The following is a 23043-nucleotide window of genomic DNA, read 5'->3' as shown; positions in this document are numbered from 1 at the left end:
TATTGAAAATATTTTATTTTTATTAAAACATAAAAATATAACATACATCCATAATACCCTCAATGAGATGTTCAATTTCTTTAACTTTTTGTTGCATCTGTTCATGTTGAAACGCTTCTCTTTCTACTCTGTTGATTTTTACAGCTAAATCATGTACTTCTTTCTGAGCCATAACAAGAAGTTGGTGATCTGGATGATCCACATGAGTATGTTTTAGAAGTTCCTAAATATGTATGTTAAAAGTTAATAAAGTATACAATAATCATTTATTTTGTATGTGTCTAGTAAATATATTTTTCTATTCATCAAAGAATTGGTGTTTTATTATCTGAGTTCATCCAAATGCATATTCTATTGAAAGAATATAATTTTCATTATTTAATTAGAATGTACATGTTAAAAAAATAAAATATAGTTTGAATTTATCATTATTGCACATAATATAGGATAATTAATATATACTACTTAAAAGATAGGGTTTTATAAATGTTTCTTAAAACTTCTTTTAATAACAAATCTCTCTTCCAATTGGCAATCAGAAATGCTATTAAGTACACTGTAAATAAATCCATCGCATGCATCTGCACAAAACATTCTTTCTTCAACAAAATATTGCTATCCTTTCAGATATAAGAATGTCATTCCAAGCTTAGCAAATTTAAAAAAATCATAATATAAATGTCATTTGCACAAACTTTTATACAATTAGATATTAATTGCAAATACTTTTGGTAAATTAATATTTTCTTCAAAATATTCTATTATTCCTAATATCCTTCTTCCTAGTACTTGTTTTATTTAAATATAATTATATTTAAATAAAAATTCAAATCTCAAAATAAACTATTATTTTTGTTATTTATTTAATTATTAATTAAATAGAAATTTTCATCAAATTTAGGAGAGGTTTTTGAAATCAAAATATTTTAATTATTTAATCATTTTGAATAGTTTAGTTTCATCACCAGAATGTTAAAAACTTATAAAAAACCTGAATTAGATAAAATTTTTGAAGATGCTGATAAAAAATAATCTGAATTAAAAAAAAAGTAAAATAAAATAAAATAACTAATAAAAAATATTTTTTTGAATAAACAGAATAAGCATTATAATAATATATTAAATGAGCTGTAAAGAAGAAAAACAATATTTAAACAATCTCTGTAGAAAGGCTCAGAAAGTTTAAGGATTGATAGTAAAATTATTAACAATATGATAACATTAATTTTATAATAAAAATCAAATTCAATTTACTAACTTTTACATTACACTATAATTTAGTCACTATATCTCTAACTGCACTTACTATAATAAACCAAAATACCCAATGGAGGTTTCAATCAAATGGTGCAATGCAGAAGTTATACGAAAGGTTGCAAGCAGACAACATCTAAAATATACAGAAGACTGGCATATTCTTAAGTACAGTATAAAAGGGCAAACTATAAATTTTTGGAAATTGTATAAAATTGCATTGGCTTGGAAAGTGGCGGCTTTACAAGTATAAAAGAACAAATGGACTTGCGCAATCGAATCTGTGAAAGTTTTAGGTTTTTTAAAAACGTTCTAGAATTTCCATTTGGCAAAGAATTTTTGTTCGATCCTGACGAAGGTCAGTTAATTTGGCTGAAAACATTTGGTACGTAAACAAATCAGACTGCATTTTAAAGGCTATTTCGGAATTTTGGTTTTCTATAATTTAGTATTGCAAAATTTCTTTTATATTACACATTATAAATACAGTTGCTGATAAATTCATAAATCTAAAGTTGCTATTATGTTTATAGTTTCTCTTAATATGTAAAAAATATAATTATGAATTTTGTAAGGAAAAAAATCATAGAAAAAAAAGAAGAAAGAAAAAAGAATTCTGGAAAGGAGGAACAAAAACTCAAATGATTTGAGTAATATAAAATTTTGGTTGAATTCATTCAATAAAAGTTTTATCATATAAATCAATATTACTCTAAAATTGAAATAGTAGTTTTTACACTTGTCATAAAATTAAGCCTCATAAATTTGAATTTATAACTATAGTAGATAATAATAGCTCCTTTATTTTTATATAACATACATTTATTTACTTATTTTATTATTTTCTAATTTTAATTAACTTTCATGAACTAATATAATCTTCACAGATTTTATAGATTACTAGCTGACCCGGCAAACGTTGTTTTGCCATATAAATTATTTCTAGGTAATTCCTAGTGTAGACAAAAAATAACTAACTTATTGTAAGTGTGTAAGAATGTGGTATATGCATGAAATAGGCATGGAGCACTGTGAACGATGAGGGAATATAAAAATAACAAATGCCAAACATTATTATTTTTAAGTTATTATAATTTATTCCTTAAAATTATATATCATTAATTAATTATGACAGTAACACTAACAAACAATATCAATTTCTTAATGCTATAGCGTGAACAATATTTTTTGTTAGCCCATCTTTAGCTAACACAAACAAACTGGATAGTTTATCCACTCAAGAGCATGCCACGTATAATTGTCCGTGTGAAAAACATGGCGTGCTCAAATCTAAGCCACAAATAGACATCGTTTGGCCTTGGGATTTGTTGATAGTCATTGCAAATGCCAATCTAATCGGAAACTGAATACAAAAAAGACGATAATTGATCAGTTATCGAGCGGGATGAAAAATGATTAAATTACTAAAATGGCTATTAAAAAATAGGGGTTGGTGATAAAAGGGTAAAAATTTAGGGTTGTATGTATTTTTTAATGCCACATTATAGAAAAATAAAAACAAAAAATTTTGTCCAAAAATTAAAAAAAAAGGTTAAGGGTCAATAACCCTTATCACTTAGGGGTATGAAAAATAGATAGTAGCCGATTCTCAGACCTACTGAATATGCATATAAAATTTGGTAAAAATCGGTAAAGCCGTTTCGGAGGAGTAAGGTAACTAACATTGTGACAGGAGAATTTTATATATAAGATTTTATATATAAGATTTTACAATATATAAAATGATAAATCAATATATAAATGATAAGATTACATTTTCATGGTTTTTTTTAAATATCGTTTAAATTAACATATTATAGGGTTTTTATGTAGGTTTTATTTTTTATTAATTTATTGAGGTTTATATTTTATGAATAAGAAATAATGAACAAAATCAAGAAAAAATTTTTTTTTAATTTTTAAAAATTAATTACAACAAAAAACTAATTTACAAATAAAAATTTTACAAAAATTATTAATTATCAGAGTCCTTTGGGGATCCAATAAAACAATGAGGTTAACTTTGATAATTGATTTTGATGAAACTGTACAATTTCATGCATAGATTACATATGACAAGAATAACCAATTACTTTTCCAATAAATTCTTAACTTTATACTTTTTTATTTTATTGAATTTTCAAATTTCTAATAATTATCAACGTATTAATCAATGTATTTTTCGTTTGTTCCAACTAACAGAGAAAACTACTGTACCAATCGTTACCAAATTTTAACTGTAGCGTCTTTATGATCCCCAGAATGTTTACCACTAATCAAATCTACAGATTTTTTATAAAAATGTATTAAAAAAGTGATAAATGATAGGGAAATCTCATGGCGGTAAGAGCACATGCCTGGCAGGATGCCAGGCATGCGCTCTTACTACCCGCAGCCACATGTGCTCTTGCACCACTAGAGTATAGTTTGAGAATCACCTGCTAAGTGGTGAAGCCCCATTTTTTACTCTTCTACAAGACAGTTGGAGAGTTCAGGTTATAAGGGACACTAGATATTGAAGACTCCTGGAATCAAAAGAGACACAGCACTTGGTAGAGTTTACGCTGTTCATCCTAATCAAGGTGAATGTTTTCATCTGAGGATAATGCAATAAATCTAGGTCAACCTGTTATTGGGGCTAGAGATTGATCACTCAAAAATAATTAATGAACAATTAGTTCAAATTTTCAAAGTTCTATAGGTACAGTATATAAGAACGGGCAAAGCCGCAATGGGAAATGCTAGTTATTTTATAATAGGATAAATTTATTTTCAATTTTTACAAGTAAGGCCGTGACTCCACTAGCCGTAAAAGGGCCGTAAAACCCCTCACCGTAAAAGCTTTTAATCACGTGACCATGATATTTTACGCCTGAGCAGGTCGTAAAACCAACATAAAAGCGAGTTGAACACTGCTCAACTTGCTTTTACGTTGGTTTTACGACCTGCTCAGGCGTAAAATATCATGGTCACGTGATTAAAAGCTTTTACGGTGAGGGGTTTTACGGCCCTTTTACGGCTAGTGGAGTCGCGGCCTAACTGAATTTTTGTCTTAATCTGTAAACCATTTAATTATTTTTAGTATCATATAATGCTTATTTTCACAAAGCCAACTAAACAAATTTTCAGTGTTTATTTTTAATTGTATATTATTATGTTTGAAAAATAAATTTTTGTCATTTGGATAATGATTCAACATATCAAGTGAATGTTACTATTGGAAAATTTATGAGAAACATATTCCAGTTATCATTTTAACATAATATTTAGAAAGTTAAAACTTGAAATTAAAGTAATTTAAATGGTTTAAAATAAGTTCTAAAATAAAATAAAAAAATTAAAACAGTCTATCAGTTCTATTAAATATTGATTTTAAAAAATGCTTGTAAAAAATAAATAAATTTAATAAGAAACTTAATTATTTTTGTTTAAGTGTAATAATAAATTTTAATAAAAATATTTCAGACAAGTCTGCTGAGCAAAGTAAATATGAGGCATATTTTTTAAGTAAGTGCTGTTTTAAAATAGAGATGTAGCAGTGCTGCAGTGGTGTTCCACAAATGTGCGCCGAGCACCTACATCTGTTGGCTAGCCACAGATGCCATTATGGAAGCATTCATTCATTTTACATTTGTTTGTGTGTGTTTAAAATGCCTCCAACAACTGAAAATCTAGCTGATTGTGAAGTATGCATGGTAATTCGTTTTCTTAATGCAAAAGACATGAAAGCAGCTGACATTCATCAGCAGATTGGTGAGGTGTATGGAAAAAACATTATGAGTGATGGAATGGTAAGAAAATGGATTAGAGCATTTAAAGACGGCCGTACAAATGTCCATGAAGAGGAGCGTAGAGGGCGACCATCTGTCATTACTGAAGACTTGGTTCAGAAGTTGATGCAAAAGTTTGAGAAAACAGATGCTTTACGATTTCATCACCCAAAACAAAAAGCTTGGCAAGCTCAGTAAGGGGACTGTTTTGCTTCGTAACAATGTCTGCTCGGCTCAACGAACCCGAGACCTTATCACATCATATGGCTAGGAACAACTTGATCACCCTCCATATAGCCCTGATCTAACGCCTAGTGACTACCACTTGTTCCTCCACTTGAAAAAGCATCTACGCGATCAGTGCTACGATGATGATGGTGTCAAAACAGCTGTGCTGCAGTGGTTGGCAAATCAGACATCAGGTTTCTATGAGGATGGAATTCAGAAGCTGGTTGTATGATATGATAAATGCCATAATATTGGAAGAAATTATGTTGAAAAGTAGATTAAGGTACAGGCTTTCATGTAAGCATAAAATTGTTAAAAAAAATTTCTCTGGTGTTTTTTTAATATCAAAACAGTACTTACTTAAAATACATGCCTCATATTTCTGAATATATTGGAGATTTGAAACTGTTATGGGATATAAAGATATTCATGTCACTTTTGTATAAAAATGGAACAAAACTAACCTATAAAAAGTATCTATAAACAAAAAAATTATACATTAAAACTGGACAAAAACAAAGAAAAATAGCCCCCAAAAAAACAAAGAAAAATTTGAAATATAATATAAAATTGTAATGGCTTCTGCATTTTTATAATTACAGAAAAAATCTGAAATGTGTATGAAAAATCTTAAACATTCTGAAAAATCTAGCAACAATGCCAATTGATAAAGCCAGATTCATTACTGGGCTATAATTGGTTAATTAAATACATAAATAATATGTAATTTGGGCTAGAGGTAGTCAATTAAGTTGCCATTTTATATTAAATTTAATTATTAGAAATTAATTAATTAATTTAGAATACTTTGAAAGAAAAGATTGATCCAGAGTAGGGCACTATTGCATTTACAGCAACTTTTGACTATTTACAGTTATATTTAATTATTAATAAATAATTCAAGTTTGGTTTAGTGTACAACTAACAACAATAATACATAAAGAAGAATAGACAACAGGTAGTTAGAAATTCTTAGAACAAAAACATTACCAAACAAGAATCATTGATTTGATGGTTGAATGACTAGATTAGAAATTGCAGGTAAGAAATGGAGAGATATAAATAAATCTTATATACAATACATACTGACAGATAAAAGAAAAATACTTAAGTTTGTTAGAAGGAAACATTGTAATAGCAAATTATATTAGTACGTGTGCAGACAGATTAATGGTAATACACTATTAGTAATGTTCTTTTCTTATTAATCGAGAGGAACTAGTTCTGGATGGTATATCTAATCTATGATGGAAAAATTCATGTCACTTACCATAAATAATGAATAAAGAAAAAGAAAAGAATATAAATGAGAATAAAGAAATAGAATAAAAAAAGAAAAGTGTTCTAAAACTGAATACCAACACATCCAACATGATAGAAATTCTACAGACTTAGCTAAATGAGTTCTAGAACATAACTATGGGCCCCTGCAAGCAGAAGCTGCACTACTTCAGTCATACATGGATTGAAACACTGTTTATTTGGAAAACCTTATATAACTGAACAATCGATATGTGTAACCATCCCACTCTTGAATTTCTAGACTTGTGAATTTTGTTTTTCAGGATTATTAAAAAAACAATGATAGTAGTTAAGGGTCTTTCTCTCTTTTGTGTACTTTTGCATTTCCACCTGTTGTAGTTAGTAATTAGTTTAAGTTTATACATGGCATAAGTTAGCTTCTTCTGTTTCACTTCCTATAATCATTGTTAAAAAATCTCTAAAAATATTAATAATTTATAAGATCTTAAATTTAAAACAAATTTATTTTTTTATGCTCTACAATTATCATTGAAGTCTTTAGAAATAGTAACAATTTATAAAGTTTTAAAATTTAATATATTTAAAATTTAAAAAATTTTTCTTGTTCTGTTTAAAAAGTTTAAAAATAAAAGTTTATGTGTTATCCTTTCAAATAAGCAACATGTATTCTATCTCTCAGAGATTCAAAGTAATTTTGAATCTTGTGTGTTCTATGTGAGAATTCTCCTTGAGGACGACATAATAACGCTGTTGAAAATACTTGTGTGAATTTTGTTTAATTAAACTCTTTATAATACTGAAAGACAGTTGCATTTTCTTTATTTTTTCTATGTGATTTTGCATGAAGTGCTTTGAGTTATTTTGAAGATTCTCTTCAAAAAACTCAAAAGCACTTCAGTTGGTTTTCAGTACTAAACTATAAACATGAGTACTTTTCATCATTTGAATTAGAAACTTTATATTATTTAGCATTAAAATAATTGAGAGAAAAAAATCATAAGAGTGAAATTATTCCTGATATTTTTATATTTTCTTTTTACATAATTTCTATTCCTTGAAGGAAATTTTTAATAAGATCTGTAAGCATACTGTAGCTAGTGAGTTAGATAAAATAACTTTAAATTTGTGGAATCTAGAGTAATGCAAAAAATATTAAGGTATCATAATTAAGATTTTCTGCTATATGAATAAGTTTTAATTATATGAGAGGGAAAAAAATAGTATATCTGATGATTTTTCCAAGGATATTAAAATGTTTATATTAGACTAAGCATTTCTTACTGTATCAAAGAAGAGCTTAATAGATTTAATATAGCTTATAGGAAATCTATTTCATAACTACTAATACAAATTTATAATTATCAGCAAATAACTGATATATGCATTGATCTCAAAAAGCATATTGTGGTGGCTGAATAATTGTAACCTAGCGCTGCATCTGAAAATCCAGGCAGCACTGGCATAAGGATATAAAAACATGTGCAGGCCATCTGCCATTACCTTTTTCCCTCTTCTTGGCTACCATCCACACAATGAGTGGATGTACTGTACTATACCTACACGTGATCTTGTAACCGATCGACCTTTACTCGATAAGTGTAAAACGAATTTTTGTATATGGTTGTAAATAAATTCACATGGTGAGAATATATCTCACCATGTGAATTTATTGGCTTCGGATATTTCATATTTTTAACGAACACTCAAGTTAAGTGATGCATCAACCACCACACGCACACAACCATTATATTTACAAATAGGAAAGATAACTAAAATACAGTACTAAAATTATAAGAACTGAGATAATAAATTCATATATCAAAAGCAATGTTTAAAAAATATATATATAAAATAAAAAAATAACAAAAATAAAATATAAAAAAAACTTTTATAAATAGACATACAACTGCAATCATGTTAAGAATCTTATAATTTTAATTTTACATAAAAATATTAGATACTTTTATCATTGACCTAACTAATTAGATTTGAGTACACACACAATTCTTATTCTATCATTCTTGGAAATGATAATAACCTGAATTACAGAATCAGAGAGTTCATAAAACAGATATGAAAAATTGCAAAGAAGAAACTATTGAGTTTTCATAAGTAGTATTAAATGATTTCACATAAAATAGTAAAAATAAACGTAAGAAATATCATATTAGAAAAAAGTTTTATTAAATCTCAGTATGTAATTACCACAAGTTTAAGTTAACTGAAATGCTATACAGACAAAAAAAAAATAAAAAAATAGGTTGAATTTTCTGTTAGGCAGCAAAAAGAACTACCAATATATGTTGCATATTTATAAAAATTAAAAAGAAAAGAAATCTTAAATGAAAGATGATAAAATTTGATTAGGTCTTCAGATGGGATTAATGAAAAAACAAAAAAATACACACACAAGTTTTTTGTTTTGATTATGTCAGTTATATCTATAGAAAAGTCTTTTAATATCTATGGAAAATTCTTTTACTAGATTTTTTTAGACATTTAAATCTTCTATACCTATTCCAGATTTGTTACATAATTATTAAAAAAGACAAACTGCTAGAATTTTATATTAAATTAAATTTAAATGTTTTCAAAAGAATTTCATTCTCTATTCTGTTGTACAAATAAAAAATTAAAATACTAAAACAAACAAAAGAACAAAAGAAATATATTGATGTAAAAGTTTTTTAAAACTAAGTAAATTAAATAAAAACTTAATTAAATTTATTTAGTATTACTTTTATCAAGATTAAATTAAACTCATACAGCAAATGAAAGCTTTAATAAAATTCTATTTAATTATTATGCCTTTGTGTCCTCTATCATAATTTAAAATTTATCTTGTATACCAGTACTTTTTATCAATTAACAGGACTTATTATACTGGAATTATGGATGCAGATATTTAGTCTTATAGATCAGAAATAATATTTTTTATTTAGTTCACCTGTATCCTCATCAATAATTCCAGTATAAGTCCTGTTAATTGATAAAAAAAAAAGTACTAGTATACAAGATAAATTTTAAATTTAATAAAATAAATTTACAAATTTCTAATTATCAGCAATAGATTGCCACTTTTTATCGGCCTTTTTGATTGTCACATCATGGATAAAACAGATTTTAATATAAACATTAAATATGATAATTACTGAAAATAATACATCAAATTATATATTATTTTTATTGAATAAATATTATATATATACATAAATTACATTGATGTTAATAATTGTATCTTTCTATTCTGTTTTTTTTGTTTGTATTTATATTGAATTTAATTTTTCTATGATGTATATATAAACTTTGCTCTATTTGTTTTCTACAGTATCCAGGGATCATGTCTAGACATCAATAAGCTTGTCTTATTGTAGAAGTATTAACAACAATATTTTAAGATTTTTTTTTTATTAGTTTTTTTTAATTTTGTAGTTATTAGTCATTTATTTAACTTATGATATTTTTCTTATAATACAACTTTGAATTATATATAATTCTATATATTTTTAAAAAGAAACTTACTTTTATGAGTAATTCGTATCTAGGTATCCTTTGTACAGGCATAATTAGAAGAGCATCTAAAGTCAACTTTCCTTTGTGTTCTCGTGCCATATGCTTAAATAAAAGATATTTACATATATAAATTGCATTATCAATATATAAAAAAACAAAAAAAAAATGTATAAAACTTATCAATAATAAAGAAATTTCATTACATTTTAAATTGCTGTCTTAAATAGTTATTTCTTTACACTATTCAATTACTTGGTATTTTACGCTAAATAATTGCATTTATCAAAATATATTTTAATTAATTATGTTCATAAAATTTAATGTTCAATTTATGTTGCATTTCAAAAATTCAATACGTACTTCTAAAAATTTACCAAATGCTGGTTTGGCTTGAATTGCTAATTTAATTGCTTCTTTAGCTAATCTCCAGTTATTGATAAATGATGTGTAGGTATCTATAATCTGCTGCTTTGTAAACTATTTAAAAAAATTAAGAAATTAAACATGATACCATATTTTAAGTAAAATTATCATCATAAAATAAATTATATATTATTCATTCATATTAACTTTTAATTTTTTAAATTGCTATTTAATTAATTTGATTTGTTTTAATAAAATAAATTTTTAAAACAAGGAAATGTTTCAAAAATTTCTATTTCTATTAAAGATTAGTAATATTTTCTTTGTATAATATAAAATATATATGTACTGTACAGTAGTTGAATACAGTGGACCCCCGATATAATGTGCATGTCGGGTGGGAAAAAACACCCGGGTTATACCGAGCAGCGTGATGTAACACGGTTCACCTCTTTACTTTAGCAATAATGTCAAGCTTTTCTTTCACACTGTAAGCTTTTCTTTTACTCAACAAGCATACAATAATTAAACACTATTCAAAATACATGCAGGAACTCAATACATACACAATTACTCAATACGCAGTAACAATAAAATGCGCTACTCACTAACACCGCACGGACCTGTATAAATGTGTTTGAGCTTATCGCGTCATGAACATCATTTAAAATATTTATAAAATTGTAAGAAATATCACATAAAATATTTCTTACAATTGCAGAAGATCTATTACTATACAAATCTGGCATAATGTTATCTATTATACATATGCACAAATTAAGTGTTTCATGAGGAATCATAATGTGAATACATTTTGAGACAAGAAGCTTTAATTGGAAGGTTAATTAAGAAATTTTATATACAACATTAAAAGCATTATACATAATTTATACTGTAATTTTATAATTTTAGTTTATTGAACTTTCATTTGATTAAATTGAATAAATCATGATATAGTGTATATAATGTGTACAGGACATTTACTTTTGTTTTGCATATTATTTCTTATATATAATAAAGAATAAAAACATGCTAAATATGCATACATATATGTTATGTATATATAATTGATATTCTTAGGTGTATATATACATATATCTTGTAGTTCTTGAAAACATTTTATCATCTATACAACATTTTAGTTAGAAAGAATGCACAAAAGAATTGAATTTTAATGATGAGGGTCACTTTGTGACCTAGTAGATGGTGCTTGGTAGGATTTATGATCCATTAATCCTTTGAAAGAATGTGAACCTTAACCCATAGTTTTTCTGATTATTATTATATCTTTTGTTACTTGAGTAGTGTTTCATTTATTTCAAATGAATATATAAATTGTTTATAAAACTGATATTAAATAATTAATTAAAATCTTTAAATAAGTTGTTAATTTCAATAAATGGCAATCTGGATTTTATCAAGATACATTCTGATTACTTCCTGTAATTTTAGAATTAAAATAGGAAGTAAATAAACATTCAATAAATTTCATATTACTATAATACTTATTTCATAATGATTAAATTATTGAACTTGTAAAATAAGTTTCAAAAATGAATTAAAGAGTTATTTTAAAATGAGAAACTTTTATTGCTGTTTTTATAAAATTTTGTGAATTATTTTTAAAAAACAATCATATTTTATTTTGTAATTACAACTATAAATGAAGACATAATTAAGAAAATTAAGTGTTTAAAACATTCTATATTTATTTTTATTTCTCAATTGTTTTTTAAATTATTTTAATGCCAAATTTAAATTCTATTTAATTTTTAGAGTTCATTATAAATTTATTAACTTTTATATAAATAATTTATATCAAAATTAAATAAAATTTTCTTATAACAACACATTTAACACAAAAATAAAAATTAATTTTAAAAAGAATTAGAGAAAATGAATAAATTTTTTAACCATTCTCTTCTAAGTATTTTATTTTTCTAACCATCGTAAAAATTCATCAGAATCAATCATCAGCTTAAAGCGAATTAACTAAGCTGACAGAGTTTTGGATTCGCTTCTCAAAAGCCGATAGTTCTAATTCATTGTACGACAATTATCTTTTCTGCCTCTGGTAATTGGCAAATAACTTTGAATTAGATTTAATGAATTTCCTTCTTTATTTCGCATGCTTATTTCACTAAAAAAATTCAAAATTAATTTAATATTTTGTGCATATGTTGACTATTTGTGTATTATTTCTTTATATATAAAATATATAAAACATTTATAAAACTAGATAGATAATAGGTAAAATAAATAATTCAGTTTGTTGATACCATTCCTTCAATCCTACCTCTTAACAAATAATTCTGAATTAGTAATAAAATTAAACCAAATTATATTAATTATTAAAAGGCCACTTTAAATATTTTAAAAACAAATTCTTCACTTTATTAAAATATATGCCTTTAGAAAATATGGTGCTATTTGGTTCTTTATTTTATATATTATAAAAATCATAAATTTATATATAAAAAACATTATATAATTTCATTAAAAAGGAATGAATTAGTAAAATTTAATCTTTTAAAATTTACTTTTCTTATTTTAAAATTTTAATAGATGAAACTTTTACAGTAATGTAACACAGTGAATTTTTCAAATTGTTGTACTTAACATTATATTTAACAAACATTAGATGCATTACTTATTTTTTAATAGCGTGATAATGTATAATAATAAGATGGTAGAATTAATAATGAACACAGTTTCCGAATGTTTACCATTGTTTCTTTGTGTTTTCTGATAAATATTTAAAAGTTCAAATATAATTTTATCAAAAATCTTACATATTTAATGAATTAAACTAACTAATATCACAATAATGTTAACCAGACTATTGTAAAGTCCAAAAATAAATTCTTTAATAACAGGCTTTTCAGGTTAAAGTATTGACAAAAACTTTTACTGAATACTTCATTAATAAAATAGTTGTAATTGACTATTTTTACATTGTACGGTATATATGTTTATATATGCAATAAATTTTATTCTAAGAATATATCCAAAAATGCTTAATTCAAGGAGCCAACTAATTTTTCAAAAAACACTTTTTTCCAAGCATGTTACATCTTAGTTTTTAGATATATTCTTAGAATCATACAGCCAGGATCATACTAAATTATTGAAACTATATCCTTCTAGGAACAAACAAAACAGGCAAAATGTCAATCAGTAATTAATCAGTGAGTGCAACAAATTTCATGATAGCTAGATGATAATAAATCGTTTAAATTAATGTAGATGAACAAACATGAAGTAAACAGAAATTAATATTCTTGCTCAATGTAGATGAAGAGTTCAACATTGGAAATGGAAAGTTCAATATCTAAATAAAAAATGATTCAAACACCTACATAGCTGAGAAAAATTTTCATCAGGTCTAATAGAATAAGCAATGATATCTAGAGAGATTTAGATTATGCTAATCTAGAATGCTATATTTAATCTTTGGATCAAGGTAAAATATCCTTTAACAAAAAATCTGTTAAGTTTTATTTTGTTTAGCTTAACAGTGTAAACATAGGTTTCTAAAGATCAGATAAAACATCCTAATATTTGTTTTAAGTAGTTCAGATTTTTATGCATTTCCAGATTTGTTCTAAATAATAAAAAAGGACTGTTTACCTTTCTCTCCTTCATAATCTAGTAATAAAGCTGAGTACTGTATTGATTCTGCTTTTGATAAAATAGTTCCATTTTCCCAGCCCATCATAGATTTTCATAGATCAGGCTATTCGTATTCCTGTGGCTATTATTTCTGAGTCAATTATGCATAGATTTTCTAATTCCTCATTTATAAGACATTGAGAATGACTTACCAACAATTTAGTTGCATTATCAAACCTAATGTTGTCAATCTCTAGCTCTAAAGCAATTGTGGCAGTTTAAAAGTTATAAAAATTTCAAGACACGGTATTAATGTATACAACAAACCATTGTAACAGTTTCCGGATAACTATAAAAACTTAAGAGTATTCAATTTCATAAATTGAATTTTAAAATAAAGTTCATAACTGGATAAGCATGGTAAATTGGTCTCAGATACTGAAATGAAAATTGGCCAAAAAGTAAATATCAGTGAGTGATTAATTACTGTCCAATATTGGACTAAGTTTTCCACAAATTTCAAGATTACATACAAAAGTGTGATTCTTAAATTTTTTGAAATATTACTGTTTCTTTGTGTTAAATTGTCAAATACCTCATTACTGAAAAATAAGGCACGCGAGGCAGTATGTATTAGAAAACTTTTTGGTATAAAACTGAAATGAAAAAAAAATAAATAAAGTTTTCAAAAAATGATTTTTATTGTGCTATAAAAAAATTGCCAATTTCATTCACCATATACAGTCTAATTAAAATAAAATAAAATCTGAAAAAAATCAATAAAAATTGCAATCATGTGAAAACATCTAGTCAATACTAGGAATGAATATTTTTACTTAGTTTTTTCCTTGGTCTCACAATTGTGTGAAGTTATCAATGCAGAAAAACTATTAATTACTATATTTATAACATGCCAGATAATTCAAATAAAATACATTTTCTGTGATTTTGAAATATGATTGATTTAAAATACAAACTTTTATTGATGTTTAGGAATTTCATTTTCTTTAACCATATCACAATAGTTGAATTAATTTGATAAGTTTTGTTATATATAGCAGTGTAATATAAAGATTTCTAAAAATGTTGAAACTTGTTTCCTTGTATCAAAGTAATCAAATATTGTAAAACATTATTAGCTTATTTGAACATTTGAATTTCACACCAAAAATTAATAGAACAGTATAATCAGTATCCTATTCATATTATAACATTAAAACACTGCACACCACTCATACTTACTCCAGCACATTAAAATTTAATGGAAGCACAAATATTTTTCAGCTATTTTACATCAAACAAGTTATGAAAAGTAATTTAAAATGGAACATTCCATATATGCAGGTCATTGCATATATGGAATATTCCATTTTTTAAATATTTTTTTGTAAAAAAAAACTGCTCTCTCACCTGATGAAGGCCCCTTAAAGTGGCTGAAAAATGTCTGTGCTTCCATTGATTTTAATGTGCTGGAGTATGTGTGGTGTGCAGTGTTTTTAATCAACTGTTCCAGCTTTAGAGAGTGTTTAAATATTATAATGTGCACAATAGTTCAAAAAAAAAAAAACTAGCTTGCTGTAATTGTCCAATATGATTATGTTGATTATGTTATATTGATAACGTTGACAATCATTTTTATCTATGTCTCTGAGAATTTATCTTTTTAACCATACTGCACTAAAAAGAAAATCAAGTTATTTTATTTTATTTTTTTGTAACATATAATAAGTAGTCATATAAATGTATCTCAAAATCTTAAAAGTTTCTTATTTGATTTAATCTATCTAAATAATTTAAAGTAATATTTTTTAATCATCTTCAAATTGGAATTTCACACAAAAAATGAATTAACAAATAAATTCATTAGTATAGTTTTATTAAATTTTATACATAAAATAATAAAGTTAATAATTTTTCTGAACTGATAACCTCACACTACTATGAGACCATGGAAAAAAAATCTATCAAGTAAAAATAATCATTCTTAGTACCATATTGGCTAGATGTTATTACATGATTACAATTTTTATTTATTGTTTTTGGATTTTATTTTATTTTTTTAACTATGTCACATTTGGCAAATGAAGTCAACAATTTTTTATACTCTATAATATAGGGTAATATAATGATTCCTAAAAACTTTTAAAACTGTTACCCTGCTTTAAACCAGTAAAATCCTTTTTTGAAAACTATATTTTTTATTATTTGAATTTTGTGCCAAAAAATTTTCTAATATATACCATCTTGTATGCCTTATATTTCTCGGCAATAGCATATTTTTACTTTACAATTTGACACAAAGAAACAGCGATATTTTGAAAAATTCAAAAATCACATTTTTATAGTCTTGAAATTTGTGTAAAATTTGTTCCAATAAAAAGGATTAATTAATAATTCACTGATACCTACTTTTGACCTAATTTTCACTCGATTATCTTTCTGAGACCAATTCACCATGCTTATCCTGCTATGGCCTTTACAGTTAATTAGAGATCCACTAATTAATTAATTCTGTAAATTAAATTGTGAACTAAGTTGTGTATAGTTTATTGATTTTAATAAAAATGTAAGTTTAGTAATCCAATAAGTTTAATGATTTAAAATAGCAATTTAGCCGTAATAACATTTGTGGATCTTAATGGGTCTAAATTTCCAATTAAAATAAATAAACATATGGATAAAAATCTATTGGTCCAACAAGATCTAGTGCATCTAAATTTCCATGTAAAATTAATAACAAATTTCTTTAAAAATTTCCTACATTTTATTTTGTTCAATTTAACATTTTAAACATAGATTTCTAAAGTCAGCTTAATAAATAAAGTAAAATAATTATTATTATTTGCTTTTTGTCATATTATATAATTAATATTCTTAGTAGCCACTTTGAAGCTTGCTATTATTTAAAAGGACTTATTGGACCACAGTTTCTTAAAGTAAATCTCAGTAAACTTTCCAACTAAAAAACTGTAGTCTGATAAGTCCTTTTAAATAATAGCAAATTGAAAAGTAGCTATTAAGAATATTAAAGAAAAATAAATTACGAGCTGATTTAAATTTATCTACTCAATTTTTTTTTCTTGGTGTTTGTAAAAGAAAAATGATCTAAAGAATGTCATCTACTTTGTTGTGATCTTGTATATATTAATCAATTACTGAATTTTATACTTTAATATCTTAGTACAGGAATGGCCACACTATAGTCAAGAGAAGTTTCTTTGCAGCCTGTGTTCAATCTTGATATCTTGAATGAAGCAAAACTTAAATTAATTGTTATATAATATGATAAAATTTTGTTCCAAATATATAGTCAGGTTAAAAACATCATGCATTAAACTTTTACTAAACTTGAAACAACAATAAATATTTAAATCAAACAATTAACAATGAAATAATTAAATGTAAGTTAAACTAAATATTGTCATCTTGACTCAAAAGCTTGTGAGTAAACATTTTCAATTATGAATATAAATGAAAATCTCATTTAAACTGCCTAGATAGTGCATGTAAATAAGTATTTGTGCATAAATCAGAAAGTAATATAAAACAATATTTTTCAACATTTTTTTTTAAAAATACATTTGTCTTTTAATAAAAATATACTGGTAATTCAGTGCATGTAATATCAGTAAATTTCCTAAATATGTAGATGTATAAACCTTGAAAAAAGATACTTATTAATTTTTAGTTTTGTTGCTAGTTATCTAAATACATAAAACTGTGCATTAAAAAAAAAATTAGAGAATTTGTGAACATAAGAATGAGTGCGCATATAACGAAATTTGTTTGTATGCAATATAGTCTTTATAATCAAAATGTAATTTAAATGCAAAAAAGTTTAGCTATGCCTGCTTTAACAGACCATATATACTTTTTGTATTCCAATTGTGTTGATGATTTTAGTCCTATTTTCACTAGAAATCATATAATATATACATAAATATAAAAATATTGAAATTATAATTTAAAATAAAATACAAAAAAATTCACTTTTGTAATAAGAAATATTTAAATAACTTAATACAATTTTAATTTAGGATATTATAAATAAATTATGGTCGTATAATATAAAAATAAATTCTCACAGGATTATGTAGCATATAAGGAAAATAAATTTGTTAGATTATTTATTTCTAGAATTACAATATAGAATGTTTCCAAATATAATTTTTGTAAAGGTAGAAGACAGAAAGCAATTTTACTAAAATATTATATATATAAAGGTATATTACAGGGAGAAGTTTTAAAAGTTTTCAATTGCTTTAAAATATGGTTATATTACAATTTTTAATAAGGATGCACCAATTAATCGGTAAGTAATCGGTAATTGGCCATTTTACCAATTAATCAGTTTGAATAATCGGCCAATTTTGCATTTTAATATTTTTGTTAGAATGTCATGTATAAGGTTAGTAATAAAAAATAATAAATTTCTGTTATATATTTACTATATATCGCATGACAAACTGAATATTAAAAAATTTGAAGTTAAATTATTTATTTTATCAATAGATATTATTAGGTATAATTAACCTATTCAAAGCTATCTCTTTTATTTAACGCTTAAACTTTAAATATATAAAACCAATAAAAATTTAATATTCAAACTTTAAAACCTTTAAATTGTGATGCAAAAACACGAGTTTTCATCATTTTCAGGGCATAGCGTATTTCTTGTTGGTTCATAAATGTTGCCTCTAGTGCTGAAAATTCTTTCACTTTCAATGGAAGATGCTGGAGCACTTAGATATTTCATAGCTATTTTGCTAAAATTAGGAAAAAGTTCTTTTGAACTTCACCACAAAAATGGGTCACTATGTCTTTGTATAAGAGGTAAATGTAAATATTTTTCTAATTCTTGATCGAAACGTTTGTTCGTTTGTTTTGTTTTTTCTTCCTTTTTAAAAACATGCTCTTATTCATTTTTTCATTTACCAGAAGCTAATTCATCAAATAAATAAGAAAAACTTAGAGATTCTCCTCCATCTTGATCATCTCCAGAAATGGAAGCTTCAGGATTTAATTCTTCTTGAGATTTTGGATTATCAACATTATCTAAGCTATCGATTGTCCATCTTTTTATTTCCTTTACCATAGCTTCTTTTTTTTTTGAAATTTTATTTTGAATCTTGGATCTAATAAAGATGACAAGCATAAAGACTTGTTTTCTATATATGCTGAAAATCTTTTTTTTTATTGAATTTTCTAGTCCTATTGTGGTATTAATGCCACTAAAAGAACTAATGCCCTTTGCTTTTGATAATAAGAATAATTTCAGAGTCTCTATTGTGTGAATTATTGAAGATGAGATGGTTTCTCGTTTGCTGGCGTCCACAATAATTTCTTCGAAGTGGTTTTAAAAGTAGAACAATTTTTTCAACGAGAGATCACTAATATGTGCTCAACGTGGAAATTTTATCATCTATATCATACGTGACAAGTACTTTTTGCTGTTCCAAGCTTTTTTGCAACATGTAGTATGTAGAACTCCAGTAAGTAGAAACATCTTGAATTAATTTGTGTTTCTGCAAACCTAACTTGTCTTGCAAATCTTCCAATTTGCTTATAACTACAGCAGAATGATTAAAATGTGTGACAATATTTCTATTAACTGTGATTATAGTTTTCACATCTTGTTGAGAAAATTTGCATTCCTTTAGTGTCAGCTGCAGTGTATGTGTAAAGCATGATAATGCCTCTAAGTTGCAATTCCTGATTCCAGCTACCATATTTGCTCCAGAATCTCTCAGTACTAAGAATATCTTATCACTTGTCAATTTATACTGTTCAAGCACAATGTTTATCTGTTCATTGATTCGTGTAGCTTGTGGGAACTTTCAAAGGTAATAATTCGCAAAACAGCTCTTTCTCACTGAAAATCATCCTTCAACCAGTGGGGCTGTTACATTTAAAAATGGAGAATTATTTGTAGTTGCTATCCAAATATCAGCGGTTAAAGAAATATATTTTGCATCATCAATAGCTTTCTGAATTTTTGACTGAACTTTTTGAAATATATCAGGGGTGATATTTTCAGAAATATATTTTTTGTTGGGAATATTGTAATTAGGAACGATTTTTTTAGTAACCTTTGAAATCCTAAATCAGACACAACAGAGTATGACTGTATATGTACACTTATATCTGTATGACTGTATATCTCTAATCAAGTAATGAACTTTGGATCGTTGATCATTTATATCCCACAATTTTTTCTTCTCTATTAATTGAATTAAAGTAGCTTGTCTTTGGATGTGAGTTTCCGTTCTTACTAATAAACATCCAGCTTCTTTCGTTTCAGAACCTTCTTTTCTCATCTTTTAAGTTTATTTGGTTAATGTTACCTATGGTTCCAAAATGGCGGCTCGTCTTTGATTCCAGCAAATAGAAGAAAAGAAACAGTCGGGACGCACGTTCTAACCTAACCTAACCTATTCTAATAATTTTGTCGGTAATAATAATGATGGTAATTTATTAGAATAGGTTAGGTTAGAACGTGCGTCCCGACTGTTTCCTTTCTTCTATTTCCTGGAATCAGAGACGAGCCGCCATTTTGGAACCATAGGTAACATTAACCGTTTATTTTAAAAAGTTTTCACGATGACATTTTTTCAGATGATTTATGATGTTTTTAGTGGTAAAAGTTTTAGCATTTTTTCCACCTGTCGATGTAGAAGCCTGGCACAAACTGAACTTGGAAATCTCGTTATCTTTTCTAAAAAATTTCCAAGCAATACTGGAAGCCACGAGGAGTTTGGATTTGGCTATTAATTAAAATTAAAAAGTTTTCCAAAATAATAATTTATCATTTTAATTTAATACATAAATCTGAAAAAGAAAAAATAGCTTCATATTGAAAATTATTTTTATAACAAATTGTTATAAAATTATTTTTATCGTATGAAATTTTATATTTGTATTAAGAATATATAATTTCATGCGATAATAATCATAATATAATTACCTATTAATACAACAAATTATTAACATTAATCGGCCGATTAATCGGTAATCGGCCATTTTGCTTATCGGTGCATCCTTAATTTTTAACATCTTATTATAATCAAATACAGTTGATATTGGTTAATGTTATCTTAGGTAGCCAAGATGGCGGCTCGTCTCTAATTCCAGCAAGGAAACAGTGGGACGCACGTTCTAACTTAACCTATTCTAATAATTTGGTTGCTAATAATTATGGTAATTTATTAGAATAGGTTAGGAACGTGCGTCCCACTGTTTCCTTGCTGGAATTAGAAACGAGCCGCCATCTTGGCTACCTATGGTAACATTAACCAAAAGGCAGAAGAAAATTATAACTGAAATGCAATAGTATGGAAATCACAATTTTTTAAAAGACAATTTTTCATTTGAAAGCTGTAGATTTAGAATATAATGGAAAATATGCTTAATACAGTGGCGTAGCGTGGGTGTCAGCCGCCCGGGGCGGAGGAAAATTTCGCCGCCCCCTTATTTAGGTATTTTTACAAGATATTAGTATTTATTGTGAAATTTTGCCGCCCGCTAAAAGTGCCGCCCGGGGCGGGCCGCCCCTGCCGCCCCCACTACGCTACGCCACTGGCTTAATATAATGATTCCAATATGATAACTTAGAAGTTAACTAGTTTACAAATTTCATAATTAAAAATGCCTTATCACTTCATTAAATTAAATGGAAAGTCTGTTATAAAAATCAGAGGCACTTTCTTAGGGCTTACATGAATTTGCTTCACAAAACATAATGTGTATACTCTACATGATTTATCTATTTCCCCATATTTAAAAATTCAAGTCATATCACAGTAAACTTGAACTGTGGGCAGATTACTTTGTATTGGGCAAATGGATCCTATCTGAAAAAATTCAGAACAAATTCTGTCTTTTTGGAAGCCCTCTTTTCCATACTGTCCATTGCACTGCAAGATCTTTGAAGATCTTATTAATGCCAATAGATTTCTAATTTTTTAATTTCCTGAACAACATGATTTCTTTTCTAATTATTCTTTTTAATCTATTTAGTGCTAAAACAGAAACAGTAACAAGATAAAAACAACAAGCAATTATTTAATGTGAAATTGTCACTATGCTGGGCTGCAATTTTTAATCATATTTTTAATTTATTTAATTTAAAAGATATGCTCTCCACCTCAAATTAGTAGTGTCTTGTCCCTGTACATCATACTTTTCTGTTAGCAATGGAGTCATGCCAGTCATCTATCTAACACCTTTCAGAGGAAAATTTTTGAACTGAAATAACACAACTTCCAGTTTGCATCAGAAATTTGAATACAGTTAATCAGGGCATCCTGCTCCTAAGGTTTCCATATCTGGTCACATCTTTCATCTATTTAACTGCATTCTCGAGATTAAAGAAAGACAGACAATGACAGTGGGTATTTATTGGTCTACAATTTTTTTCAAATTGCAGCCCAACAAGTGATGCCACTACTAAAAATAAACGAAAATATAAAAACTGTCTATTGGTGTTATTGGTAAATACATTTAATTAACAAATATGAACACTTTCAACAATATATAACCATCTTCTTCAGGTAATATGGCAGATGGAATGTTATAAATCTAGAGATAGAATAATGTTCTATCTGATATTTACAATGCAGGTTATAAAGTATGTACTTAGAAAACTGCTAATATTGAATACGTTAACATTACTAATCTAAACAACAATAACTAGATATTTTCTAGGAAAACAAAATTGAGCTCTGGTGTAGAATTATCTGTTTCAGCTTCAGAATTTGGTGAGATGCTTCTAACATTCAATCTAAAGCAGTTTAAAACATGTAGATTATGGGGATGACATGCATGTCCTATGTCAGAATCAACAAAAACATCAAGAAATATTTAAAACTCTCACATGTGTTGCCAGTGACCTACCAACTCCAGCAATCGGTTAAAACACACACATTACAGCTGCAAACCATGTATGTTAAATGTCTGTCTTAAAGATCAGTGGCGTGCTGTGACATTTGATGATAGGGAAGCTGTGTTTCTGTAAGAAGCCGACTTCCAGGGGCAATCAGTT

General features: G+C 26.3%; 1 protein-coding gene across 1 annotated transcript in view; it reads right to left on the bottom strand.

Moving 5' to 3' along the window:
- LOC136976637 (rho guanine nucleotide exchange factor 17-like) overlaps nucleotides 1–23043 on the bottom strand; it is a 91177-nt gene that overhangs the window by 30410 nt on the left and 37724 nt on the right. Inside the window, exons 5-7 of the mRNA XM_067271978.1 lie at nucleotides 10389–10505; nucleotides 10038–10130; nucleotides 47–223 (exon numbers count right to left, since the gene is read on the bottom strand). Coding sequence (XP_067128079.1) covers nucleotides 47–223; nucleotides 10038–10130; nucleotides 10389–10505 — 387 coding nt within the window. The remainder of the gene's footprint in view (nucleotides 1–46; nucleotides 224–10037; nucleotides 10131–10388; nucleotides 10506–23043) is intronic.

Source organism: Centruroides vittatus, unplaced genomic scaffold, assembly GCF_030686945.1.
Source record: "Centruroides vittatus isolate TY-2023 unplaced genomic scaffold, ASM3068694v2 contig_417, whole genome shotgun sequence".
Taxonomy (NCBI): Eukaryota; Metazoa; Arthropoda; class Arachnida; order Scorpiones; family Buthidae; genus Centruroides; species Centruroides vittatus.
Note: the sequence above shows the minus strand (reverse complement) of the source record. Positions and strands in the feature narration are given on the sequence as shown.